Source organism: Cygnus olor, chromosome 10 (assembly GCF_009769625.2).
Source record: "Cygnus olor isolate bCygOlo1 chromosome 10, bCygOlo1.pri.v2, whole genome shotgun sequence".
Classification (NCBI taxonomy): Eukaryota; Metazoa; Chordata; class Aves; order Anseriformes; family Anatidae; genus Cygnus; species Cygnus olor.
The window spans coordinates 11,112,263-11,140,117 of record NC_049178.1 but is presented as its reverse complement, the minus strand read 5'-3'; the positions used below and the strand labels follow the sequence as shown (position 1 = coordinate 11,140,117).

At 56.2% G+C, this 27,855-nt stretch overlaps 1 protein-coding gene across 5 annotated transcripts in view; it reads right to left on the bottom strand.

Annotated features, from left to right (window-relative positions):
- The window catches only part of PLXNA1 (plexin A1), a 109,245-nt gene that overhangs the window by 7,730 nt on the left and 73,660 nt on the right, over positions 1-27,855 (bottom strand). For 3 of the 5 annotated variants that reach the window (XM_040568860.1, XM_040568862.1, XM_040568859.1), the window contains exons 13-30: positions 26,478-26,629; positions 26,009-26,129; positions 25,518-25,654; positions 24,850-25,017; positions 23,838-23,931; positions 23,099-23,338; positions 22,792-22,935; positions 21,671-21,905; positions 20,093-20,235; positions 16,098-16,354; positions 12,455-12,521; positions 7,679-7,825; positions 6,731-6,890; positions 6,063-6,244; positions 5,518-5,614; positions 4,630-4,820; positions 3,584-3,753; positions 1,615-1,827 (exon numbers count right to left, since the gene is read on the bottom strand). In XM_040568860.1, coding sequence (XP_040424794.1) covers positions 1,615-1,827; positions 3,584-3,753; positions 4,630-4,820; positions 5,518-5,614; positions 6,063-6,244; positions 6,731-6,890; positions 7,679-7,825; positions 12,455-12,521; positions 16,098-16,354; positions 20,093-20,235; positions 21,671-21,905; positions 22,792-22,935; positions 23,099-23,338; positions 23,838-23,931; positions 24,850-25,017; positions 25,518-25,654; positions 26,009-26,129; positions 26,478-26,629 — 2,918 coding nt within the window. The remainder of the gene's footprint in view (positions 1-1,614; positions 1,828-3,583; positions 3,754-4,629; positions 4,821-5,517; positions 5,615-6,062; positions 6,245-6,730; positions 6,891-7,678; positions 7,826-12,454; positions 12,522-16,097; positions 16,355-20,092; positions 20,236-21,670; positions 21,906-22,791; positions 22,936-23,098; positions 23,339-23,837; positions 23,932-24,849; positions 25,018-25,517; positions 25,655-26,008; positions 26,130-26,477; positions 26,630-27,855) is intronic. The other 2 variants (XM_040568863.1, XM_040568864.1) reach the window with 1 other exon arrangement.

Genomic DNA, 27,855 nt, shown 5'->3' with positions numbered 1-27,855 from the left:
CTTCGCAACGATAACCGTGCCAAAACCCAGAAACGCCCACTCTTGCAGGAAAAAAAACCCTTGCAGCAGACGAGCAGTGGGAAAAGCATCGCACCCTGCTCGGCTGCCGCTGGGACCGCACCCCGTGCTCTGAGGCAGCGCGGCCGAGCACCCTCCTGCTCCGCAGTAAGTGGCGGCAGGAGCATCTGTCCCCAGTTACATCTCCCGTCTTCTCCCCGGGGACCAAGCACGTCTACACCAATGTTTCTCTCCAGAACGGTTTTATACCTTTTCTCTCCAGGCGCACACAGTGTTGAGTATTTTTGTCACAGAGATGGCAAGGTCAGAGAAATTCACCCTGCGCTTAAACGCAGCGAAGTTTGTGACGCTCCTAAGGGACCCCACTCCAAAGCCCCCTGTAGCTCCCTGCAAAGAACTTATTCCTGTTACAATGCAGCTCATCTCTCATCTTAGACATCATATTTCAGGGACATCTTTTCTTCTGATCCAAGCCATACCTTCCTGGAGGGAAGAATCTTGTTTCTGTACCTGCCTGCAAAGCACCAGGCATGCCAACGGTGCGGCAAAAATAACTGTGTACAAGCAAACATCCAAAGGATGATTTAGGCTACCAAGTCCCACAGTTGCAAACTAGAGAACATGATGCTTATTGTTGCCTGGACACCTTTCATTTGGCTCATCCCGTATCTAATTCAGACACCAAAACAGGGAAGGGTCCTCAGCAAAATACAGAACATAATCTTGAGAACAGCTTATAAGCACAAGCGGAAACTTGCATCAGAAACGTTAAATCTGGCATTTTTTTAAGCTTTATGAAGTCCCAGTTTGCAACCCAGCAACATTTTTACAGTAGGTCTATTTGGAGGGCTCTGTAGGACATTTCCCAGGTTTCTCTCCCAAAGGATAAAAGTGAACACAGCATTATGCCCAAGAGCATCAATTTGCAATCGGCAGCGCTCAAACCCTGAACCTTTAACACTGCATTAATTCAGCGGGACAGAAGGATGTCTCTCATCAGCTAACAGTGAATGAAGGGTGTCAGAAGAAGTCAGGGGACCTGCTCCTTGCCCTGCTCCTCAGCACCACGACAGCAGCCCAAGCACTGCCTCGGAGCATGTTGATCTCATCAGGATCCCAGGCGAGATGTACAGATGGATGAGAGATGGGAAATGGTAATTTTCAACCATTTCAGCAAAACCTCCTGCATGTACTGTCATGGTACAAAAAAGGCACTTCTCTTGTCCATGACTTACTTCTTACTGTTCTTCAAAAGCAATCAAGGGAGATGTTAGCAATTCCCTAGCACAGACCACGTTTTTACAACAGACAACAACAGAAAACCCAAAAGTGGAGGTTGCTTTTAGCACCCCTTAAGCAAGTCATAAACAGCTCCTCCAAACAGTCATTGCAAACTCATTCCCAGGGATAATCACAAGAAAGCACCATCTCTTTAACAAGGACTACTTCCCACCAACATTAGCACAGTCTCTCTTCAGAGGGCTGACAAGAGGGGTCTCCTCAATGACCAAGCCCTCAGTGTGAAGCCCCCACTCCCACAAACATTCACTTTAAATCCTCCAGGTGAAGCAAGGAGCTCCTGCCAAGCCTACTCACCTTTCTACCCAGCTCTTGTAGTTGGGGATGTCCTTGGCGTACAGTAGTTTGTTGGAGGGAGAGTCTTTTCCTAATTTGTGCTCAGAAGTTGAGCAGGAGTCCATGAATGTCTGAGCCACCACGGATAGGCAGGCATCAGTAATACTGTTCTTGTGAATGTCGAACACAAACTGGGGGTTCTTAATCACATTCACCCAAAAACGTAGAGGTAGACTGAGGGAAGAAAGAAACAGGAGTCAGCACCTGAACCGAGCCCTACAGGGCAGTCAGCACACACATATCTCAATTTGCAGAGAAGGAGCTCCCCACGATCCAGGATTTGCTTTTCCCAAGCCCCAGGGATGCAAACAACCCGGGGTGAACAGCCATTTGCCTCTGCCCCAGCACAACACCATGTCCTCTGCCCAGCCCAGCATGGCCATAGCTCTCCACGGAGAAATTCCTCAACGTTGTTGACATCTCCAAAGGCAAACCAAGGCACCAAAGAGCTGCAGTTTCTCCAAGGATCCACTCGCACAGAGCAGCCATGGCTGAGCCCATGGGTCACCACGCATAGTTCCCTCCTCTCGCATCGATAACCCTGCCTGAGGCACCTTGGGGCATTCCACGCGTCTCTCGTGCTGGAGGAAGGACTAGCTGGACTCCCCGAGGGGCTCATTAGCACACTGAACACAAGAGGACAATCTAGGCAGCCTCAGATGCTGGAAACGCACCTCCAAGTTGTAGAGGCAGTGGGTTTCCCAGCCAGCCTCGGGCTGGATGTTTGCTGCATACTTACGCACGAGCCACTCTCCGTTGCTCCATTTCCCACTCTCCTGCCCCTCTCCTCTCTCTCCCAGGAGCATTTCGGGGTCTCCCCCTATCAGAATGCCTCTCGGATCTGTCATCCCTCAGCACCAACACCCAGTGAATGCTTTTATCTTAGACAAAACACACTTCATTCCCCAGGACTTCCCTAATGAGGGTACTGGGTGCATGTACATATTTCATTTGTGAAGGGAATGGCCTCAAGAAATTAGCTCCACACATCGAATTAGCACCCAGAGATAAGCACAGGCATTAGTATGCAGGAGCCTGCATGCCCAGCCCCTGTGGAACGGGGCTTTTTTTCCTCCTTTGCCTTTTGCTCCTTCTTTTAATATAGAAAGCGGAGTTATAAATCAGTTCCAAGCACTTCCACACTCTCACATCTCCATTTAAAAATGTTTCTTTTCCTGCCCCGCTAATTGCCAACAGTTACTGAACTATACAAAAGCAATTTGGCTGCCATTTAACAAATGCCAGACACGGGGAACGTATGTACCGTCTCCAGTAACGGCAAGATCAGAGAGATGAAATCAGTGAGGCAGCAGAAGAGAAGAATGCTGAGGCGGGGGTTGCAGAGAAGGAGCCGACAACGTGTGCTCGAGCCCCGGCCCCAGCACAGCACTTACTGAGGTCTCATAAGCAGCTCCTCCCCGCTTTTCAGGGCGCGATTAGCAGAGCTGATGGGCTGGCTCTGCAGGCGAGGTTATGGAAGATACGTACACGGCTTTACACTAACTTTGTTAGGGCACGCTCGGCTGCGTGATGGGAGGGAACATGGCACACACCTCCAGGACAGCCAAGACGAGAATCCGGGCTGGCATCTCTGGAGGAGCCCCGAGGACAGAGAAGCCCGAGCACCATTTGCTCAAGGTGAGATGGGAGCAGGACTGCATTCAGCCAGCTCCAGCCGTCAGGGGGAGCGTGCTGCCTTGGATTTGGGGATGTAATGGCTGAGAGAGCATTGCATTCCTGGGATTTTTTTCTGCTGCAGAAAGGCATGCAAGGGATTTACCCACACCCAAATCACAGAGATATGGGCCTCTCTTGTCCTGGATCACTTCCACAGACAACCAGAGGCATATTTCTGCTCCCTGTGGGAAGGGTAGGAGGTATCATTAGCTGTGACACCGTTAGCCCCTGTCCCACTGCCCCTCTCCATTACCAGTTACTCTTCCAGGTGTGCCTGACATCATAATCATTGATCTGATGCTTATCAGCTTGTTCATCCAGGAAATCAAACATGTATTTGATGGCGAGGGGCAGCGCGCTCCCACGATGTGCTGTGCTGAAGATAGTCTCAAACAGGTCATCCACAAACTTCTGCAAGGTGCCCTGAAGAGGAGAAGGAGAGAAGGACTATTCAGCACCACCAGAGAGATGAGCCTTTAAACTAATTTCACTCCTATTCCTACCACCTGGAAGAGAAGCCCAGTACAATCTGCGTAACCATACTGGTTCTCAGTGGTTTCAACAGAAAAACAGGCACCATAGCAATGAGATTTCTGCTTCACTGCATTAACCGGCATGCTAAAAGCATAGAAATAAAATCACCGTATAGAGCAAAAAGATGAAGGGATGTATGTTGTGTCATGGTCTTTATTTGGGTTCCATTAAGGCACCCAAGACCTGACCACAAACATCGCTGAAGAAACCCTTAAGTCCCACGATGCAGGGAGCCAAATCACAGGAGACGGCTGACCCCAGTCTCTGCTACTCTGAGCCAGTATCTTCAGCTCAGGCTCCTGGTCCTCTTTGAGGACATCTTAGACAAACAGCACCCGCTCTGCTTTAGAGAAGGTTTTGGGTGTGCTGAGGGAAGGGGAACCTCCTGTGATGCCAAGCGCCCCAGGTATTTACCCTTCTGACATCACCGATTTTGCAGCTTAACCCCAAACAGCAGACAAACGGGATGAGGTGCCTGCTCCAAAGCACCTCTGCTTTGCAGTCTAGCAGCTGCTCAACGATGCAGCAAACAGTAGGAGTGCCAAAGGGTGTAAAAAGCAAATACGACAATCCACTTAAGGGATGCTCATTTAGGGTTGTGGCACACAAAAACAGCACCTCCAGCTCAGGCCCAAAAATCAGGAGAGCAGTTCCTCCTGTGCTGAAGGAGCAGTCTAATAAAAAAAACAGTGCTTATCCTAAATCCTTATCCCTCCCCAACCAGGTTTCAAAGCCAGGTGGCAGCTCTGTGTCTCCGTGCCGTACCTTGGTGGCTAGCAGGCGGGTCAGATAGATCTCGGAAACCATCTTGCTGCCTCGGTCGCCCTCTCTCTGGTCCATGTGGTCGTGGTTTTTCACCAGGTGCCAGAGCTTGGTGCCGCTCTCCAGGTCGGGGGTGATCATGGGGGTCCGTGAGCGCAGGCTGTCGGGGCTGCTGGCTGTGCGCAGCATGCTCTCTGCAAGCACCCAGCACAGAGGGAAACTCGACCTGACCTCCACCTCACCACCAGCCCCTCCATCCCTGTCCCCTGCTCTGACTTCAGTGTGTGTTCCCTGCTAAACAGGAGCTTGGGATTCAGCCTCTCCCGTCAGCTGTGCTGGGCATCACCGAGGACTCTCCTCGCAGCCTGCCCAGGTAAACGAGCCCCTGACTGATGCAGAGAGGCCAGCGCCATCTGATACTGCTTGCAAGGGACTCTGCAGAGGTCTGGCTCCCAGCTCGCAGATGCCAGCATCACAGCCTGGCCTCCCGTGTCAGCTTGAGCTGACCACACAACTCCCTCCCGAACCCAGGCCAAAGCACGCTTGCCAGCACGTTCGCTAGGGCCCCCAGCTAAGCCTATTTAAGTGCTTAGTGCCTCTGTGCCTATTTTAATGAGATTTCAGGGGAATAAAAGGGAGTGGATCCCTTAGCTGCAGCCATCTGACACCTGTCTTTCTCCCCTGAGTCCAAAGAGATGACACTGGGGGGCTCTGCTCCCTCTCAGACACCAGCATAGCACAGTGCAGGAGAAACGGGGATTTAGAGGACTTTGTTCCTGTGAGACAAAATTATGGGCACCTGTCCTGTGCCTCAGTCTGCAAACCCAGCCTGGTGCTGCCTTCCCTGCTAGCGCAGCCTAGAGCAAGCTTTGGATCCCGCTGCACACTCACCGTATCTGCTGAGGGACTTGGTGAAAGTGGAGGAGTTGGAGATGTTGTACGCTGAGTTCTGCTTGGGCACCAGGGCTACCGAGGAGCCATCCGTCACCTGCAGGCAGAGGTGGCACGGGCAGGCTGTGACACTGGGGTATGCACACGAGGAACAGGCAGGGAGAAGCCAGCCCAGGAGAGATGAAGATACACTGCACCCCATTCCAGGGACACCCATCTCCAGCAAAGGAGACCTAAACATCTACCTCTGCAACACCTTGGAGGCACAGGGCACAAGGGGAATGAAGCAGAAACTTCGACATGAAAATGGCAAAGCAAGGTCAGAGCAAGGAGCAGCCTCTGAGTCCTGAGGATTCCCCATGTAGGGCTTCCTTGAACGGAAGGACCATAAACACAGGGACCGTGCATGGAAGTGACTGCAGACCTCCTGGCCACGTCCCTTCATGAGCAGCCAGTTCTGGACAGCCCAACTCAGGCCCTGATCAGCATAAGGGGGAGAAGAGATGTTCAAGCTCTCAGCAACTTGTGACTGCCCGGTGCCTTACCTGGTAGTGGGCCAGGGTGTTGAGCCTCTTCCAGTCATTGTCAATCTTTGTGGTGACATCCTCGTCCTGCAGTATGATCCGGGCCATCCTGCCCTGCCGCCACTCTGTCCCAGTGAGGGAGAAGGGCTCATGGTTAGCGGGCAGCTTGGAGGACAAAGCCAAGGAGAGCAGAGGAGCAAGGTCTGGGCATAAACGAAAGAGCCCTGCCATCACCTTTAAACCTAAGGACCGACGACTGTCAACATGGTGTCGGGCAAAAGCTGTTTCTAAGTGTTCAACAAAAGACAGCACCAGTCTGGCCCTGGCGACCCTTCTTTGGCTTTTCTCCTCTCCATCCTCCTGCTCCTCCTTCAAGAACAAGACTATTAGCCCTGTTCTCAATTATTTCTGGCCTCCCTGGCCCTCAGGTAGCTCATAACCTGCATCCCAGACCACAGCCAGGACAGAGAGGGCTCCTCTCCTCTTTGCTTGCAAGACTGACTTTCTCATCCCCATGCACAGCCAGTGCCACCAGCACAGCAGTCTGAGCCAAAACGGACTGGACAAACACAAATGCAAGCGTCCTGACAGGTCCCCTGTCCTGATTTGCATTCGCCTGCCTCAAACGTTTAGTTTTTGGCACTTCTGCTGTTGTCTATTCCAAGAGGAGTGCTCAGCCTCTCTCTTACCAAGGTCCATGTCTCCAGCTTTGGGACGCTGGGAATAGGGCACCCCTTTGTAGACAGCATCCAGCAGCTTCTCCTTCACCTGCGTGATGGTGTCACAGTTGAGCACCTTGACAGGAATCTCTGGGGCGTTCTCGTTCTCAGGGTTCACACAGTTGAGGGTCTGCACAGAACAGAGGGCAGAAAGACTTGAGTGAGACGTCACACACTGGCTGATCCAAGGACATGGGGCTACAGATGCCTATGGTCACATCTCAACCCCAGGCTGCTCTGGAGGTGCAGCATCATGGCATATTCCTGCTTCCCTCTTCTCCCCACCTGTCCCCTTCCACCCCCAAATCTCCAGCTATTTCCAGAAGACAATATGCAGGAATCCTGGGCCAGAAAACAATGCCCTGCTCACAAAAACCTGCACAGCTTGAGCAATGCCCGCGCACACTCCACTCCCAGCTCCACTCAGGTGGAGATGGAGGCGGTAAGGAACCAGCTACAGGCTCAGCCAAGGGCAAGGTCCAGCTTTAACATGCAGCTAGACAGGGGACACAGCTCATATGGGAAGAAGAGAAGTATTTCTCCATCTCCCATGGAAATCTCAAGGCTTTGATTCGCACCCAGCCTGAGCCACTGGCTGGCTGCTCCAGCCAACATGTGCTCAACAGCATCTCCATGCCTGTGTGTGTCAGGGCCATGGGGTTTGCTGGTGCAGAGGGGGATTCAGTTCATGTTTGGCTTCCCCAAAGCAAACCTCGCCATGCAAAGGCCCCTTTTTGCACCCTGGTGAGATGGGTATCACACAGACAGGGCATAAGGCACCCAAGGGTGCTGGAAAGAGGAACAAGAGAAAAAATGCTCCATGAAAAGCACTTTGGGTATCTCCAAGACCTCATTAAATAGCTGGACCTGGGGGTCCTGGCAAGAACCAGTACCAGTGGGGTTCCTGCCTGCACTAACCAGCATCTTGTAGTCAATCTGTTGCCGGATAAGCTTGTCTTCACTGAGGGAGTAGCGAGCCTCTCCTGTGATGGCATCGATGGGTCCCTTCTCCATCTGCTGCTTGATGGCACAGTAGAGCATGAAGAGCGGTTCCCCAGCACACTCCTGTGGGACAGGGACGGAGAGAAAGAAAAGAGGGGGGTAAGAAGGTGCCAGGCACCACCTTTTCCTGCTCTGTCCCTGCAGCATTAAGCCCCACCTGTGGCTTTATAAACAGTCTCCAGTCCTTGCCCTAGTGTGCCCCCAGTATGTCCCCTGGAGCAATTCATTCTCCCTGAAAACTTGCTGGAGGTTGTTCTCTTATCAACCCCTAGCCTCAGTTTCCCAGAGTTTCCAGACACTCGTGGATAAATTCTGCTCATTCTATAGGAAAGGATGAGCTAAAAAGGTTAAATTCAGGACTAGTGAAAAGCAGAGCTGCTCTGGGCACAACACACCACAGACATGACTTAGTAGAGCCGTCTGTGCATGGGATACGAACTATCATCTGAGCATCTGGTCCAGCCAAGGAAAGCACGTGAGGAGTGGAAAGTGACTGCTGCAGAAGGACAGCCTGGGGGCTCTCCCCTGGTAGCACGACGCAGTCCTGGCATCTGCCAGGAGGACACTCTCACGTGAGAGAAGGTCGAGAGATTTCTCCATGAGACAGCTGAGCACAGCCAGCCGGGTCCAATGGGAAGGAAAAGCAAGAGAACAACTCGGTGACAGTCCTGCCCTGACCCTCCAAACCGATGGAGTTTCCTGCAGTTAAGCCATTGGCCACCTGCATGTCCCCACTGCCAAAGCCCCACTGTCAGAGCCACCAGCCACAGCAGCCAAATCTCCCAAGTAGGAGGAAGGGAGAAGAAAACTGGACCAAGCACTTCTCCCAAAGATGCTGGATGTTAAAACTGTGGCAACCGAGGACGTGCCAAGGTTGGAGGCACCAACCAGCCTGGAGCCATGAGCTGGTGAAGGGCGGTTGGAAAAGGACACCCTTTATCACCCAAGGCATCACAACGTGCCCTTCCAGATGCAGACGTCAGCCCTAAAGGGGAAAACGGGGTAGGATGGGAGCGGAGGGGGCCGAGGAAAATCCCAACAGATTTTACCCCCCAGCCCTTGCCCCTCCCTCCCGGCCGCCTCGCAAATAAATTGTACTTTGGTGCAAAGTGCGGCTGCTCTCCCTGTCACCATATGCTGTTAGCATCTCGTTAGCATCTGCGGTAATTAAAGAGACAGCTGCTAACGAGCAGGAACAGGCATACATCATCCCCAGACCTTCCGACAACACGCCTGTCTTTGAAATTATGTTTCATTTGCAAACTTGGCTTCATTAAGTCAGCGCGGAAAAGTGAGAGACCCGAGGTGGGTGCTACGCTGCGTGCTAATGGCTGCCTCGGGAGGCGAGCGCGCCAGGCTGGCCGAAAAACTGGGAGCCCCACGGTGCTCCCACGGCACCCCGAGCCGAGCCCTCCGGCAGGAGGAAGACAAGAAGGTGCTTCTGCCCGTTGCTTATAGACGTTTCTTGTAAAACCTCTAGGCTGGGGAAAGCGGCGTGGATGGGGAATAAATCAGAGCGGTGTTTCTGGCCACGGCGCATGTGCCTGCTCCGTCCTCAGCCCCAGAACTCCCCTCAGCAGGAGCGAAGCCCCCGGCCTGCTGTCTGAAGGGACCCACGGCTGTCCCCAAAAACCATCCTGCACATCGCAGAGTGCAGCCTGACAGCTCCCCTTTGAAACCAAGTGCCACCAAGGAGGGATAAAGCCACAGAGGAGGCTCAGTGTGAGTGCCCGGGCAGGGACAGATGTCAGGGAAGGAGGCAAGGTCTGGACCACGGCTGTTGCTCCAGCCCTGCTGCAGCTGGCACCTGGCTGTGGTTCTGGCATCATGGCATCACCTCCTCTGCTGCTCAGACACCAGCCTGGCTGGCGGGGAATTGACCTCTTTTTGGATTCATGGGCTAGACCTGGCCCTACGGCCACCCCAGAGGGATGGAGCCGTCCTGGGGATGGGTATGTCTCTTCTCCATGGCAGGTGAGGATCATTCAGGGCATGTCCCTGACAGAAACCACCGAAATGAACGTGGCCTACGGAACCAGGCACCGGGCAGGTGCCCCGGGATGGTGTCGATGGGGTGAGAGGCAGGAGGGGATGGCTTGATGGGGACAGGCCACCCTGCAGGCTGCTGGAGGACAGGGCTGTGTCCGTGCTCTGCCAGCCCCAGCACAGCTCAGTCATGGCCAGGGGACAGGGCAAGGACAGGCTGAGGGATGAGGGATGTTCTCCCTGCAAGCTGAGCAAACACCCCGCGAATGGCACATCCACACACGTGTCGGTACGTGGGGTGCAGGCTGAGGCAAGCCAGCTAAGGCTCAGACTCTTTTATGGACTAGATTTAGCTCATCAGGCACCTAATATCGTGCATTTTTCAGTGCTTGTCTCTATTTATCCCTCTCCCTTTCCCCGGGGTGTCTCATTAAGACTCTGATAAATGCTACCGCAGGGCCCCGTGAAAGCGCCAGCCCTGGCCAAACGCTGCCATCTCCAGCCCTGGCCCTGGGCAGGAGGAGGCTGTCCTGTGCCTGTCCCCGTCCCCGTCCCCATCCCCTGTCCCACAACACGGCCGTGCGCCCAGCCCCGTTCCAAGCAGCTTTGCTGAGAGCAGCCCTGGCAGCTGGGCACACATCCGCCTGCCTCATTTACATGCACAATTACCGCGGTTTGGTGCAAGGCATATGTTTTCCTGCTGGCAAACTGTCTGCTGTGATACCTCTCCATCTACTCCGCGGGTTTCTCCTGCTTCCCATGCCACCTGTGATCCTCACTGCCGGGAGACAGGCAGGAAAGGCCCCGCGGGTCTCCTTCGGTGGGGCTGACACAGGAGGGGCCACGGACGCATCCTCAACCCTCTTCCACTCTAATGTGAGTGACCCAAGCATTTAAGTTTCCACCACTTCCCCAGCACGACAAATCTCACAGCCAGCGTGCTTATCCAAGCCCTGTGCATAAATCCCTCCTGTTACAGTGCACCTAGATCAGATTGCTCTCCTGCTGCTACCAGCCAGAGACCAGAGGTGATTTCTTCTGCCAATGCCATGTCCTACCCAAGGGCTTTGGAAAAAGGCATTGTCCTGACCCCATCCCCACGTCCCTCTCTTCCTGCTACTCCTTATCCTCAGGCTTACCCAGCACTGGCAAAGCACACGGTGACCTCTCTGAAGAAGGACTGGGCTGTGCTGGGACAGACACAGGACAGTGGTGGCAAACAAATTGGTCCAAAGCAGCTTCTGAAGGAGGTGGCCATGCCCCTGTGACCTGCCCAGTCCAGCCAGGGACGGGACAAGGGTGTCCAAACACGCACACAAAAGCAGAATGTCCCCAGATGCCACTCTGGGTGTTGGAAGGATGTGTGCTCTGCCTTGATGGGCTGAAGAATAATCGTGCCTACTTGAAGGATCCCGATACTTCAAGTAGGATCTGACCTTCAAGGGGGGATCTGACCCCTTCCTTGGCCCATTTGTGCCCTGGGAGGGGGCTGCAAGGTCCTGCCTGCCCACTCCTTCCTACCTGGTCCCACCTGGCACTGCCACAGCAAAGGACAGGAAGGCACAACCCAGCAAAGCTGCAGCATGAAGAGGCCGTGGGAAGTTTGACATCTCCCTGCAAACAGCGCAGCTTTTCTCCTCTCCCACCCCTGGAAAGCAATCTCCGCTGCATGCTACAGCTAGATTTTTATAGATACAGGCTATCCCTCCATGGAGGCAAAAAGCCAAGCGCATGTAAGTGATATTATAAATCACCTCTCGTTGACGATCACTTGAGTTCTGCACAGACTCCTGCTCGCTCTCATCTCTTGGCTGGAAATGGTTCAAACCCTCTTTATCTTAATGAGGGATGAAATCCCACAAAAACGGCTGTGTGCCACCCAGCCTGGCTGAGCTGACGCCAGGCAGGATCCCAAGAAACAGCCCCGCTGATTGACACGCCGGCAGTGGGACCGCCAGAGCCCCAGTAGGACGTCCCCCTGCAGGTACGGCCATATAACCTGCGCAGCTCTTGGTGCAGCCCTAGCGGGTGAAAACACCAGTTCTGGCAGGGGAAACGTCTTTAATATGTTCATACAAACACGGGGGGGAGAGCTGCTGTCCCCCAGCGGGACCCTCGGGGTGTAAAGTCCCCAGGGGACACCTTTCGGAGGTGAAGCAAGAGCAAAAGCGGAGATGCTGGGAGAAACCATCCCCCTAGCAAGGAGCCTCACTTTCAAAAGGCAGAAGAAGGAAAAGCAGCAGCGTTACGTGAGGAGCGCAGCACATCAAGCTGCAGCTCAGACGTGCAGAAATATCCCCTGAGCACAGCCGTGTCTGTAGAAGGACCAGCTCCTGGGGCTTTGTCCTCCTGAGCTGCACAGGGAGAGGCAAGGAGGCAGGAATGGGAACCGTTCATAAGGGATTCGAGGCTCAGCTGGGTTCTTACAGATTTATCCTTTCTCCAGGCACTGTTTTTATGAAGATCTCAAACCCAGTATGCATTAAGCAATCCCTGTCTGCATTTCATTTCTCAATCTCAGCTATTTCCCCAAAAGGGAACCCAGAATCGGTAATCACATCTCAGAAATGCAGGACGGAAACCCAGGCCTGGGAAGCGATCGGTGCCCCAGGAGGGAGCTGCAAACCAAGGAGCCCCGGCTCTGGGTGACAAGGCAGGATCCCACCTCCCCTCCCGTTCAGGGTCAGCAATCCCTCCCAAACTCACCTTCAGGAACTTGTACAGCAGAAACGTGAACCAATTTGTCAGCATCTTCTCTGCCACCGATTCCGTTCTGTAGGGAAGGCAGAGAGCAAAACCATCAGGAGAGGATATTAGAGGCCTGATCCTACCCACTGCCACCTCACCCTCAGACTGTGGCTGAATTATTTTTGGCTTTATAGGGTCACATCTAGAAAGGCAGGAGACTCAAAGTAAAGGGGCATAAGCCGACAGCCTAAGCTCTAGCGAAACGCCTCCCATCTGCCAGGCTGAGCCACAGCAGCCCTCCAAGAGGGAGAAGCAAACGAGTCTCCAGCGTATCTGCAGAGCTGGAGAGAGCCATGGATGATCTTGTCCCGCGAGGAGTCTCGCCCAGGGGACGACCAGCCTCCTACTTCTCCCTCGTACCTTCTGCTTAAATGAAGTTTGTTTCTTCTGTCATGTCCCACTGGAACCAGGCAGCTCTCTCCAGGGACAGAGGGCTGTATGAGACACACCGGTAAAGCCTCACCAAACCTCCTTGCATTCCGTGAGAGGAGCCCCCTCCCGCAGTACTGCCAAGGGCCTGATCCAGCTGGAAGCCCCCTTTTTTCCCCCTGGGATCTGCTGCTCTGACTTGTACTGCGGTGCACTCAATGCCGCCGCTGTTCTGCAACCGGCCCGGTGCTACTGGGCCACCAGCAGCACCCCGAGCAGTCCTTCAGCTCTGGGTCCCCCAGCCTAAAAAGGACATGGAGCCATTGGAGCGAGTCCAGCAGAAGCCATGAGCTCCACGGAGACCTCACAGGAACCTTCCAGCACCTAAAGGGGGCTGGTGAGGGACTTTTTACAAGGGCAGGTAGTAGTAGCACAAGGGCTAGAGGTTTTAAACTGCAAGAGGGTAGGTTTAGATTAGCTATAAGGAGGAAATTCTTCACTACAAGGTGGTGAGGCACTGGCACAGGTTGGCCAGAGAAGCTGTGGATGCCCCATCCCTGGAGGTGCTCAAGGCCAGGCTGGATGGGGCCTTGGGCAACCTGGTCTGGTGGGAGGTGTCCCCGTCCATTGCAGGGGGTTGGAACTGGATGGGCTTTAAGATCCCTTCCAATGCAAACCATTCTGTGAAATGCCAGGTCCCTGTGTGTCCCCTCAGAGCGGGGTGGCGATGCAGAAGGAGCTTGCAATGAATTATGTTGCAACCACCAGCTCCAAAACAAGCTTAAAAATGGAGCCGTGCTTCTCAGCTGGTGGAGGAAGCAGCTCGAGCTGCCTTCAGAAAACCTGTATCTTGGCCCTTGTTTCCTAAAGCACAGTTCAAATCCAGACTCCATCATGCTGCAAAGTGCCGTGGCGAGGAAGGTTTAGGAGAGTTTGCCTGTGCCTCTTCTGGAACATCACCACCCAGCTCACAGCTTAACGTGCCTGCCTCGGCACCACAGGCTGGTCTTGCTGCCATGAGATTAAAGTTCACCTTAACACGTCCATTATTTTTAAAGTCACTTTCGCTCCCTCTGAGGTAAAAAGGCAAGGCAGCCTCCTGAAACTCTCCAGCTACGCTCCTCAGCCCATCCGCCCATTAATCATCACATCAGCCACTTGGAAAGGCAGATGCTCCTGAAAGCGCAAGCAATACTAATAACCTCGCAAATGAAGCCGCCTTCCTGTTACCCCAAGGGATCAGACGCAAGCAGGCTGACTCAAGAAACCCAAAATCAGGAGGAACCCGAACCTCGGAGCCCCGCTGCCCAGAGGCAATGCCACGCAGGGGAGCTGGGGCAGGAACCCATGGCCAGATGGCTGGGGTAGGAAATCCACTTTCCTGGAGTTTATTCAAGCTGACTCGGGGTCGTATGGTCCCCTCCAAGCCTTTCTCTTGTGCTAATGGGGTTTAGCCCTTTCTGCCCTCCCTGGAATAGCACAGCCCTCCTTAAGGCATTAGGGGACGGTAAGACCTCAGCCTCCAGGAGGGGCGCCTGCCTGAGCCCTATCAGGGAAGATTAATCCATCAAGGGGAGCAAAAAAGAGATGAAGAAAGCAATGTGGGTAGAAAGCCAAGGAAAGGGGTGGGCTGATGCTACCAGCAGACATCCTCCCCAGCCCCCGGAGTGGGTGCCTCACCAAGCAGCCCCAAACACTCGTCTCCAGTGCCCCAGATTGGGCTCCAGCCGATGTCTGCCTTCATTTGCGATAGAGCCAGATGCCACAGCAACGGGGGGATTATCCAATAACCAAATAAATAACAGCTCTCCCCAGATAGATCGATGTTAATCCAGTTGCCCCTGGCAGTAAGAACATCCTCTCACCCAACAGCAGGGCTAATCAAAAAACCAGCGGAGGCGCAGCCCCGAATGCTGCTTGCCCCGTGTCGCGGCTGCAGGAAGAACAAAGTCCCTTTACATTTTACTTTGGGAGGCACAAGCAGGGTATCGGCCGTGGGACCGCATCCCTGTCCTAAGCCTCCTGCAGCTCCTTGCAGTGGGGTCCCCAAACCCTGTTGCTGGGGGCTGCCCGTCCTCAGGCTGACAGTACCAACAGGGGCTGAGCTCCGTCCCCAGGCTGCTCCCGTGACGCAGGTACTGCGGCTGCTGGCCTCCCTGCGCAGCCTTTTAGTTATATTTTATTGATTTACTTCCTTCCGGAGCTTTGCTCCGATGGCAGCAGCTTCGTGATGCTCCGAGTGAACCACGAGCTGGAAATGCAGTTTAAATATTTCAGGGAAGCCTGGTGCTGTGGAGGGACAGCAAGAAGAGAGCCCAAGGATGTGCTCGGGGACGGGGGACACGTGGGGTGGCACCTTCGTGACCCACCTCTCCCAGCCAGCCACACGTCTGCACCGCTCCCTCTCTGGCACATTTCTTACAAGGTCTTTTGAGAAATTACAGGCTCCCTGTATTTCATTTGTAGGTGAGAAGTAAAGTAGAGATACAAGCCATGGGAAGGTAGGTGGGATGTAGCTGGGACCAGCTTGCATCTGCTCCAGGCATCTCCCCATGGCCAGGCACACACAGCCCAACGAGCTGCCCAGCCTGGCCACACCATGAACATTGGCTGATGTCTGGAAGATGCTTTGGTTTCCTCCAGCCCTTCTGGTGACATGCCAACCCCGCAGCTGTCCCTGCTGGAGCGAGAAGGTCCGCAGGTTCTGCTCCATCTCTGCTGCGGGCTCACGCAGAGGTGGGGAGGCGCAGCACAGAGTGCAGAGGGAGGGTTGGCACGGAGGGCCTCGAGGTGGGCTGGTGGAGCTTATTAATCGTTTTTGTTCCACACTTGGTGTATCTTTCAATATTCATCAGCCCGTGATGAAGGAGAGCTCAGAGCTATCATTAAATATTGATGGGCCAGGCAGACTCACAGCAGGGCTTGGCACGCTGCCTCCTGCTCGTGCTCTCCCCCGGCCCCGGGCAAGACTCCTGGCTTGAGAAGATCCACTTGGCTTCCCCATGAAAACCCCCAGGAGCCTGGCAAGGTGGGCAAGCCCCAGAGAGGCAGCAGGCAAGGGAGGACTCCTGCCAGCTGCCAGCACACAGGGGCACCAAGAGGAGTGCTGACAGCGAGGCACAGCCAACGCCAATGCCATCACTGGTGGCACCCCAAAATGACACCACCTCGTGTCCCCACGCACACAGAAGTTGCCTGGGCACCACCGCCCAGCTCTTGGATGGAAACTCACCTCCGCAAGAGCAGCTTGGGGTGGTTCTTACTCTCCAGGTTCTTCTCGATGAGGTCGGAGAGGAGCTGCTTCAGCACGCCCGTCGCGTACTCCATCTCCCCCTGCAGCGCCGTCATGATGAGGGAGGCCACGTTGCCGCGGTCCCGCATGGAGAAGCTCCGCTGGGCCTCCAGGGTGCGGATGAAGGTCAGCAAGAAGTGCTTCTTGTTCAGCAGCTGCCCGAAGAGGGTCAAGGACTTCTCCACGTTTGCCTGGACCTGCGAGGATAGAGCAAAGCTGGGAGATGGGCAGATGGGCACGAGAGGGAGGGCGATGGGAAGGCAGGTGGGCTGCACATCAGGTGAGCACTGTCTCAGGGCATCGCTGTACACAAACACAAAGACTCTCCCGAAGCACATACATGCACTTCGCTCACATAAACTCTCCTTGAACCAAAAAACACACGTCACAATTTCAATTTCAGCTAAGAAGAAGGCCGGCTCCCACCCCAGGCTCTGCAGCACGTGCCGTGGGTATCGCACGGACGGAGGTCCTGCTCCTTCTTAATAACCACAAAGCAAAGAAAGCCTCGGCACTGAGCTCTGCAGACAGCAAACTCGCCTGGTTTTAGGTGGATGGGTTTCAGACATACAAGCAAATAGTGGAAACCTGGGTCTGCCCCTCTCCAGACACAGCCTGAAATATTCCCTTTGCTCTGGAGGCGTTTGAAGCTGCATCTCGGGCCGTTCCTGGCTCCGCAGTGCCCAGCAGGGACTGGGCTGGGCTGCTTTCATCTCCACACTGCCTTCGTTAGCGCTGCTCTGGTCAGCACTGACCATATTTCTCATCAGAAATGAGCATTTTTACACACAACATCTTCCCATTAGAAAAGATGGTTTCCTCTGAATAAAAGCCTTGCTGCGGTAAAACGTCAATTTTAATGATTTTTTTTCCCCTTGTCTTCCTGATTGGGAGAATAAGTGAAAAATTTCATTTCATGTCGATATTTGGAGACAAAACAACGCTCTTCATTTCAAAACATCAACTCAAAATGAAGAAGAGGGTTTTGACACATCAAATCATTTCACTTCAATCACAACTTTGGATCACCGCTCTTTGGTTCAGCGAAGCTTCTCGTGGCTGCGACTTCCCCCTCCAAACTGCTGACATTCCCACAGGGAAAAAAAATTAAATAAACCCCATTTCCTTGCCTTTTTTGTCACACAACCCTCAGGTGACACGTGTCCCCTCAGCACCCAGGTGAGGGGGTGCCTGCCCCTGGGCATCCCAGAATGGGGACAGGGGAGTGACCCCAGACCTTGGGGTTCCTCCTGTGAGCAAGCACGTGGCTTGGCTTATTTTATCACATCTCAGAGGTTTACATCCCGCTAGGAACACGTGCTTTAAATTACCTGCTCCCCAAGCCTCTCCCCTCTGGACCACACGGGGACCTCAGTGCAACGACACCACTAATCCAGGCGGGTGCCTGAGGTCCAGCAGCACCGATGGCTCCCTGCAGACACGCACAAAGGCTTCCTCGGCACAGGAAGACCCCACTGCTGTCTCTCAGGGCAGTGACCCTAAAAGCCAGCTCAGAGCCAGCGGGGCAAGGGACTGTGTCCCTCCAGCAGCCAGCTGAGGGCTGCACGAGGAGCGTCGGTGCCCTGAGCAACAACTGCTCCATCAGGAGACAGCCAGATCTGATCAGAGCTGCATCTCCGTGAGAGGAGCAGCTGGAGCTCAACAAGCTGGGAAATGGGCCCCGTCCAACAGCAGCCATCGGACGGGGACTTTGGGAAGAGCACAAGGGGATGAGCAAAGCCCATCATCGCACGCAGCCCGCGCCCAGCGCTGCACACACGCACCGCCCCGCTGCCTCCCCGCCTGGCTGGGCCGCTGTGTTTAACTTGCTGATCATTAGCAGAAATAAATGAACAATACCGAATTAAATATTTAATCAGGCTTAAATTCACACAAAGCAACAAACCTCCCCCCAACAAACCTAAAGAGAAAGGGAACTGGTAATGACAGTGTAATACTTGGCTGTGGATTAGCGGGTGCGTGAGCAAGCGCCGTCTCCCTCCCAGCACTCACAACAGCTAACGTTACACTCGGAGTAAAGAGACAAATAAAAGCAAACCTGATTAAATTATATGAAGCTTGCACAACTGTAGTTGCTTTATTTAATCTTTCCTTTTTTTTTTCTTGGCTCCTATGCAACTTTAACCCCTTGTTCCCCCGGCAAGGCTGAGCCTGGATGCTCGCCGGTGGGATGTTTTGAATTAGGAGCTGGGAGTGGAGCAACTCCTGCCTGCCCCCCCAGCAGCCGATGCACAATTACTCCCCTGCGATTTCCTTTCCAGAGCTCCGGTTTGATACCGTTTCCACCCTTCTCCCCTCTGGAAGGGATTGCAGCATCTGACAGATGCTGCCAGGAGAGGTTTCTGTTCCCCCTCCCTCCGCGGCGCCCCCTCCACGCGCCTGCTGCGGGGGCTCTGCCACAGCCCGGCACCACCGCCCCCACCTCGCCCCGGCCCTTCAGGGAAAAACCTTCAGAGCAAGAGCAAAGCAGAGCAGAGCACCAGGCTTCCACATGGACAGGAAGGGCCGTGCCCGAGGGAGGGCTGCTTTCACACCCGCTGCGCTGCTCCCCGCGGGCGCAATGGCTCTGAGCAGCTGGGAAACCTGAGCTGCAAGGGGGAAATCCACGGAAGCAAGGTCCCCGCCGCCTCCGGAGCTGGGATTAGGGCGCAGGCACGGGGCCAGCTCCCCACGCCGTGGCCATGCTGGCTGACAACGCCAGCACGTGCACTTGCAGGTGGTAAGAGCGTGTTGCATCGTAACCAGTACCCGTGCATCCTGCACCGGGGCCGGCTGCTTCCCCTAAATTCGTCACGAAGCCCACAGCAACATTAATTACCTCGCCAGGCCAGCAGCGAGGGAAAGCTAAGGTTTAACTCCCCTCGTTTCTCCAAGCAGGTGCGGCCTCAGCAGCCCTACGAAGGAGAAGCCAGTTGCTGTGGCCCAAATTCACCAGGCGTGGGGAGAGGAGAGGGAGCTGCGTTGGGGCGCGGGGGCAGGACACCCGGGTAGGGCCCCGCATGGGGAAATGGAGCCGGGGCAGCAGGTGACGTTGGACAAGTCTGCTGGCAAAGAGTGGCCAGTCAGGCATCAAACAAATCCAATTGAATAAAGCAAGTGCCGTAGAAAATGACAGCAGCAATGATATTAATATAAATATTGATATTAATGTCAGGGAGCGCAGTAACCGCTCAGCGGCCGGGCTGTGCTCACGGTGGCTGCCACGCAGCGAGATGCTCTTCGCTGCGCGAGGCTGGGGCAATGGCCAAGCCCATCGGGTGTCCCTCCAGCTCCACCGTGCCCACACCAGTAGGAGCCTCGGGCTTCATTGCAGGGCTCCAGCACCGGTGAATGAGCTGCAGGTGCCCGTCAGTGGGAAGCACGAGCTGGCACGGGGTTTGCACAGCCCCAGATAAAAGGGGACGTGGGTATCCACCACCCACACGTGGTGGTTTTGGATGTATGCCCCCAATACTTGATCCACAAAGTTTCCTCTGCCCCTCCTGCGATGCAACCACCAGCCTTGCAAGCACAGAAGCAGCAGCAATTGCCTTCCTTCGTTATTCCGACCCCACGTCCCCAAAACACTTTGCTCTCCCTGCTCTTTGCTGTTTACCCACTCCATTGCCTCGGGGTGGGCTCAATCCCTGTTTTGGCAAAGGTCAGCTATGGAAACAGGGTATTTCTGCCCACCTTCGCCAGCCTGCGTCCCTCACTGTCTGCTTGAGGACCAAAGCATCTCTCCAGCCTTACACTTACGACATCCTACTCTGAAACTCCCAAAACTCCTTTTTCACAGTTGACAACAAGTTGCAAGGGAGGCAGATGAGCATCACCACCCTACAAATCCCTGCCTTTCCAGGGCAGGCATCCCAGAGGCATGCCCCCAGCACGAACCACCGCAGAGACAGACAGACAGACACACGGCACCCCACCTCCATCTCCTTCAGCACGGGGTGGTCTTCTATCCCGGGGAAGAGAACTCGCATGGCGTACGTGCGGTAATCCAGGAAGGGGATGCCGGCCCCATCCAGGTCGTTTGTCAGTTCGTTAATGTCAGTCTGCAGCTCGGCAAAAGCTGGAGGGGAAAAAGCAGAATTGAGCAACGCGGCCCCGAGCCCCAGCACACAGCTTTGCCACCCAGCCTCTGCTATGCCCCCGACACCCAGCGGATGGGTCTCAAGGCAGCTCGCAGGCTCAAGCCAGATCCGCATCCCCCTCCTCGGGCAAGGCTATTAAATCTGTTCCCATTTCATAGATGGAGAAAGAAAAACCGAGCTGCGGACAGAGGGGATGCTCTCCCTAGAAGAAATCAAGTGGTAGATCTGAGAACAGGACCACCGGGTCCCAAAGGGCTCCAGTCCCCCTTGCTCAGCCCTCGCATGCTCCCAGGGATCCTGCGGGCAGCCCGGGCTTGAGGAAAGCCAGAGCTTCTGGGGGAAACGTTAGCCGAAACCACAAGAATGTCCTCATTTTGTTTTGACCTAAATACTACTGGAGAGAAGAGCTGAACACACCCACCGCAGCACCTCCCGAGCCGAGGCGAGCCAGCTCCGATCCCCAGGGGAAAGCAGCGCGGGGGGGGTCCTGAACCTTTAATTGCACCTACAGGGAAAAGCTGACAGAGAGGAGTCCGGGAGATGCGCCGGGGAAAGATGGGGGGGAGCTGGGGGTGGGGGGAGAAAACCCTCAGAAAAATCAAATTAATGGCACTTTAAAGGGAGCTGAAAGCACAGCACAGGACTGCAGGCTTGTCAGCCTGATGAGAAAAAACAAACCGTCAGCTTGAAAGGCGTGCTATCTTATCTGTAACTAGTGGGACTAGAAAAGAGAAAAGGCAGGGAAGAGATTGTGCCTTTTAATTAAAAGCAGATCCTTTTATCTGCCAGCTGTGGAAGACAAGACACCAGCCCCTCCACCAGCTCCCTCCCCTCTCCCTGTCACCATCGCCATCCGCATGCCTGTTTGGGGACGGGGATTTGGGGAAGCAAAGGGTTTTTCTTTCTTTCTTCCCCCCTTTTTTTTTTTTTATCATCTTGTTTTAGGTGCCTGCTCCATCGGCAGCCTCCGGGCTGGTTGGAGCTGTGGTTGGCAAGGTCAGGGCCTCGGGAGCCAGCTCAGGGGGATAATGGGCAATTAGGTTTTATCAGCAGGATCATATAGGGAATTCTGTCCAATTTCTCAGCATCCGTCTGTCACGTAATGAGAGACCAATTGCCTGCTCACGGGCAGCCCCTGCTACCTTCCCTGCTCCCTCTTCTCGTGTTTGGAGGGGAACGCGAGAAAAGAAAGAAAAGGGGAATTCCTTAACTGGAAAAATCCCCAAATTCCACCCAAAATGAGTCCAGATGGGAGCAGGAGAGCCCGCAGGGTGTCAGGACAGAGGAAGAGGATGGAGGCGGGAGGCAGACGGCCCGATTCTGGCCCCGCTCACTGAGGCTGGTAAGGGACAACTGCATCTCACGGTGCCGGCCACTGCCCCCCAACCCAAGACAAAGCCCAGCACCGCTCACCCTCTTTGCACTCGAGGGCCACCCGGGACTCCAGGTTGTCCATCTGCAGCTGGAGGCGCTTCAGGGTGCGGTCGGCGTCCCGGGACTTGCGCTTGTAGGCGATGAGGACGATGATGATGATGAGGAGCAGCAGGCCGCCCCCGCCGCCGATGCCGATGATGGCGGGCAGGGTGAGCAGGCTGTCCGAGTAGATCTGCAGCGTCCCTGGGGAGAACTCGAACCCCCCGGCCTTAATCTGCGCCACGGGGAAAACGAAAAGGGCCGGGAGTCAAGGGTGCACGTGCCCTCCTGCCACGCCTGCTGCCCTGCGAGCCACACGGAGTCTGGGGGATTGGGGAAACGTGGAGGATCCCTCTAAACCCTATGGGAGCATAAACTAAATCCTAATCTAAATCCATAATCTAAACCCTCGGAGCAGCACGGCGCGCTGTGATGGGATGCAGGACGCACGCTGCTGCGCTGCCGCCGCCGCGCGCGCACGGAGCAGGCAGGGAGTTTGATGTCTCATTCAGACAGCGTTACGAGAACAGATGGGATGTGAAGCAAGTTCCCTGATGGATGGGGAGCCTGGGGGGATGGCACGGGGTCCCTTTCAAGCAGGCAGAGGCCGCGCGGAGCTGGAGCGCCAGCACTGCTGTGCGACAACCTGACACGCACAGAGACTCGCTTACAGCACGGGTAGGGACTGGGGAAGGGGTGGGCAAGGGGTGGGAACCCCCCCCTGCACAGCACCGGCTGTGCCTTGGCACCCAGCGGGGAAGGGGGGATGTTGGCAGGGCCAGCAGGGACGTGGGAATGCCTGGCTGAGCGTGCCAGGGAGAGGACAAAGTATTTGGTCCTATCAAACACACAGTTAGGGAGAGCGATGCCTGGGGAGCAGGATCAAGGCTCCCGAGGGCTGCATCCACACCGAGCATCATCTGAGGACAAGCACCCAGCGTGGGCAGTGCTGGGATACAGACACGTGGGCACACGTGGGACGCCCAACCGGGGCCATGAGAAAAAAGGCACCAGTGCCCCAAACGCCAGCTGGTTTCCAGCCATGGCCGCATCCCCAGAGCAAAACCCTTTGTTTTCTCCCCCCCACCTCCTGCCTGGTGCCCAGGAGGGGTCCCGCCTACCGTGACTTTGTGCTGGCCCGTGAGGTTGGGCGACTCGCAGAGGAGCTGGGTCTCGGACACAGTCAGGGTACAGGGAGTGTCCCCGATCAGCACCGTGTAGTTCAAGCGGGAGTTCCCGGCACCCGGAGGGAGCAGGTTTCTGCCCTTTGAGGGAACGAAGAAGGAGACAGTCAGCTCTCGTGCAACGGGGAATGCTCCAAAACCTCATCACGGAGCCAATTTGTGCCCTTGCAGCGGAAGACTTTGCCCCAGGAGAGACAAGAGCCCCCTCGGTGGGGGAACATGCCCTGGGTGCCCACTGCCTTACCTTGAGGATGAGGGGAGAGCTGGGCTTCAGCTCCAGCATCCCCGTGGGGCTGAGTGGTTCGAAGACAGGGTCCGGGTAGTAGACGAAGTTGGTGGTGTTGACGATCAGCAGGGCCTGGACGTTATCCATGATGAAGCCGATCTCGTCCGGGCGGTCGCCGACCTCTGGAGGGCTCCGCTCGGGGTTGTCGATGGAGGGCGCATAGCACACCATGGTGGTGTCGTTGTACACCGTGCAGTTCTGCGGGAGGCACGGACCCGGATCAGACCTGCTCCTGGCAGCAAGGTCAGGATCTGACCCCACAGAAATCTCCTGCAAGCACTGGCTCTGCCTTCCCTCTGGCAACAGGACTGATTTGGGTTCTCCTTCCCTGTGCCATAACGTCAACAGGGCCACACGTGCCACCCTAGCAGCTGCGTTTCAGGGGCAGAGAGGGACTTCTGTTTGCAACGGGTGTGTGATGGGTGGTGGGTGGGAGCTTGCTGGGGATGGGATCTTTGTCCTGAAGACATCCCACAAACCTCCCATCATTTTTGCATGCTAATATCCCATCCTGGCAGTGCCTGGCCCGAGGCCCTGAAGAGGTATCGCTGCACCTCTTGTGGGTGCAGCCCCTGGACACCACCCCTTCCACGGCATCACACGTGAGAGGAGGGGATGTGCTTTATGCCACGTGTTGCAGAGAGATGGCATCCCTCTTCCTTGTGCCCTGCCCTCCCCATCATCCAGCACCACTTACGTTCTCCCTTTCAGAGCTGCAGTACTTGGCCCGGATCTTGGGCTCCTTGATGGTAGCCAGGTTGGTGCCAGTCACAGTCAGCAGCGTCCCACCACTAGAGACAGAGACAACGGGTTAGGAGAAACGGCCGTGACCCTGGGTCCCCACTTCTGGGAGAGAAACGCCCACCCTCAGCAGCCAGACACCCATCCGCCGCAGCCTGGCTGCACTGCGCTACCTCCAGGGACCTGTTATGCCCCTCCAGGGACCTGGTATCCCACCCAGATGCCACCGTGGCCAGCAGGATCTGGCATTGACCAGCACCAAATCAACTCAACCAATCCAGGAGACAAGCAGAGATACAAAAACCTGATCAATAACACTAACATCCCACCCTGTGTCTGCATGGGCTGCAGTCCGAATGCAGCTCCCAGTAAAGAAACCCAAGCATCTACGATTGGAAAGTGTCACTAGCAAGAGGTCCTCTCCACCACCCCCTTTCTTCATGGTGACAGGGCGAGGGTGACAGGGCAGGCTGATCCCTGCAGGGTTTTCTCCACCACTGGGAATTAAAAGCCCCGCAAGTCCCGGAGAGCTCGGCCATGCCCCTGGGGAGCTCGTGCCTCATCAGCACCCTGGGGAAGCTTTCCCTCGGCGCAAGCGCTTAATGGATTCCTTCGCCTCCTCTCCAGCCAATTCAAACCTTTTAGAAAAATATGTAAACATTTCAAAAATCCCCCGATGGGAAATACTTTAATTTTATTCGCTGCCACCAAATGTCAAGCTGAAATTAAGCAGATCCGAAGCGCTCTCTGCTCTTGCCCCCTGCCAGGCTGAGCGCTGCGGGCCAGGAGCTCGCAGGCACCCGGTGCCAAGCCATTCCTCGCGCTCCTCTCGTCGCACCTCTGGAGCACGGCCCGGTGGATATTGCGGCAGCGCCGAGAAACACCCGACAGGAGCGGGGATCCGTGCAGAGCAGAGCCCTCCCCACATCCCACCGCCTCCCTGCAGGCTCCCCGCGGGCACCTCTCACCTGTTGATGCTCCACTCGGGATCAATCTTTTGGATAGTGGGGTCCTCCGTGTAGTTGTACTTCACCTCCGGGTTGCTCAGCTCTGCCCGGTTGATGTTGATGAGGATGGGGGACCCGCCGGGGGTGTGCCCGGGGGGCGTCCTGCAGCGGATCTCGCGGGCGCTTCTCCTGGGGCAGAAATGTGGCAAGAGTTGGGCACCACGAAGGCGGGAGCCGATGGCACCCAGGGGTGCCCAGGCCCCTCCCCCAATGCCCTGTCCCTTGTGAAAGTGCCGGGAGGGAAACGGAGGGAGGAGAGTAAAATAAACTCAAGAAATGAAACAAAAGGCAGCCGGGAAAGGCTGAGCAGCTCCTGAGCGTTCCCATTGCGCGGCTGCTGCAAACAGCAGCGATTAGGGCTGATAACCAGTAATTACCGCAGGAAAATATTTAAAGAGCCGCTCCATTATCATCCCTAATCTAAAAATTATCCACTTCATGCCTCAGGGCTTTGTGCTTTTAGAGAAAAATCCCTGTTCTTTGGGCTCTTCCTGGAGCCTCTGACACAAAGAGGTTTCGGAGGGAGAGGCTCCTCCAGGCACCCGCGGGATGTGGCTGCTCTGCCTGGGGGTCCCGCTGCCTCTGGAGCTCCCACCTCCTGTCCCCCTCCACCCTGCGTGCCCCCTCACCATGAGAAGGCACAGGGCCGTCCCCCGATGGTGACGGTGACGTTGCTGCCAGCATTCAGGTGGCTTCCTTCGATGGCGATCCAGGTGCCGCCGGAGAGAGGGCCCCGGGCGGGGATCACTCGGGAGAAGGTGGGCGTCTGCCGAGGGAAAGGAACAGCCCCGGGAGCTCAAGGGCCAGCTCCAAAACCGGGCCTCAAAGCAGCCCCGAGCAGGGACGCAGCTTGCCCCAAAGGAGATGGACCCATGGGGCAGGGATGGGGCACGGCGTCAGGGGCAGACGGTGCCAGCAGGACTGCAGGGACAGCCGTGGAGAAACGCAACCAGCACGACCCGACTCCTGCCCAGAGCATCCCCAGGGGAACCGGGGCCAGTTTTCTAACAGTCAGCTCAGAGGCAGCCCCCAAACACCCAGCACTGCCTCCATCCCACAGCAGCCACCCACACACAGTGCCAGCCCTGTCCCCAGCACGGGGGACGATGCCAGCCCTTACCACGAAGGTGAAGCTCTTGGGCGAGGTGGCGCGGTAGCTGGGGGAGCAGTCCTGGATGCACACCTCCACCCGCGCGTCGTGGACCTTGCTCGGGCTGGCATCGCCGATTTCACACACGATCCTAAAAGACATGGGGAAGAAGCCTCCAGTGCCCTGGCACTGAGACACTCCCTGTGTGCTGCAGGGGAAGACCAGCCTCAAAAACAGGACCACTCTGGCACCACGCAAAGGTCCCAGATGCCAACGGGGTCACTAAGAAACCACGGCGGTGGCCGTTGGTTACTGCCAGACCCGAGGAGAGCTCCCCCAGCATCTTCAGGCTCCTCGCCACAGCCCAGAGCAACCGTGTCCAGCAGATCCTTGTCTCTCTGGCAGTGCCACGTTTCCTGTGGGCACGGGCACCCCAAGACCCCCATCCCCCGTGCACCGAGGTGACCCGGAGCGCGCCCAGCCCTCGGCAGGCACTTACTGCTCAGCGCTGATGTACTCGCTCTCGATGGGGACGCACATCACTTTGCCCACTCGAACTCCCCAGCGCACGTCTTCAAACTTGAGGCCCAGGTTCTCCCCGGTGATGGTCAGGCGGGTCCCTCCTTGCCTGGGGCCCGTCTCAGGTGACAGCTAGGGGACAGCACAGCATGTCAGCCGAGGGACCGGAGCCGGCAGGCGCCACCGGCTGCAGTCGCGGGGCACCGGGATGCACAGCAAGGAGCAGATGAGCTGTGCTAACACCAGAGCATCTGCAGGAAAGACTTCCCAAACGACAGCCGTGTTCACACAGCCGCCAAGGAACAAGGGAGGAGGTGCCAGATGCAGCGGGCTGGGACCTGGACACCCTGCTGCAGATGGAGCCACCCCACAGGTGACAAGGACAGGGACAGGAAGGAGACGGGGTAGCACCAACGTGTCTCCAACCAAGCCAAACCGCACAGACACACGTGGATTTGCCTTTGGGCAGGTCTCTCATACATGCGGATGAGGGTCCCAAGATGTCCCCAAAGGAGAAACCATCCCCACCATGTCCCCGCTGGAGCGGCAGAGCCAGCGGTGGCCCTGCGGGGAGCCCTCTCCTCCTTCACCACGCAGCAGGCGGGGGGCAGAAGGGGGAACACAGGTCCTGCTCGCCGCCGTCGGGCTTCTCTCTGCCAGCAAACCCCGTGCCAAGGCTGGCTGGCTGCTGGAGAGCCTCCGCCCCGCGCCGCGCCTCATTTACCAGGATGATTCCCAATAAAGCGGACAGGTGTGGCCTGACAAGAGGCAGCGGGATGACGGATGAACGGAGAGGCGCGGGCCCACCGCTGCCTCCAACGAGGCAATTACGGGCGATTTTACACCAGCGCTCGCTGGCCCCGGGGCCCAGCGCACACCTGCAGCGCTAAGCAGAATTAATGGCAGGGCTGCGTGTGCCCGGGCTGGGATGGGAGATGGGGCTGGTGGCACGGAGATGGAGAGGGAGCAGGGAAAAAGCAGCTGCAAGCAGGAGGTGAGGAAGAGACGAATGCAGGCTGGGTCGGTCCAGGAGGAAGGTGCATCTTGATCGAAGAGAAGGGACCCTTTGGAGGGAGGTGATGCCCTCTCTGCTCACGCTGTCCTCCAGCTCTGCCGGAGGTCTCCCTGAGCACGGGGAGATCTCTCCTCTTGCGCTCAGGCCAGCACCTGGCCAGCCTCGCCCTACGGCTGCGCTCACGCGACAAGTGAGCACGCACCAGCTCGCTGCATTCCTGGCAGCTCCGGGCAGCTGCAAGCCCAGGGCCAGTGCCAGCTGGATGCTCCTGCTCCTCGCACACAGCTCGCTCCTGGATGCAGCCCCGCAGCGAGGGAAGGCGGACGAGCGGAGGGAAGGAAGC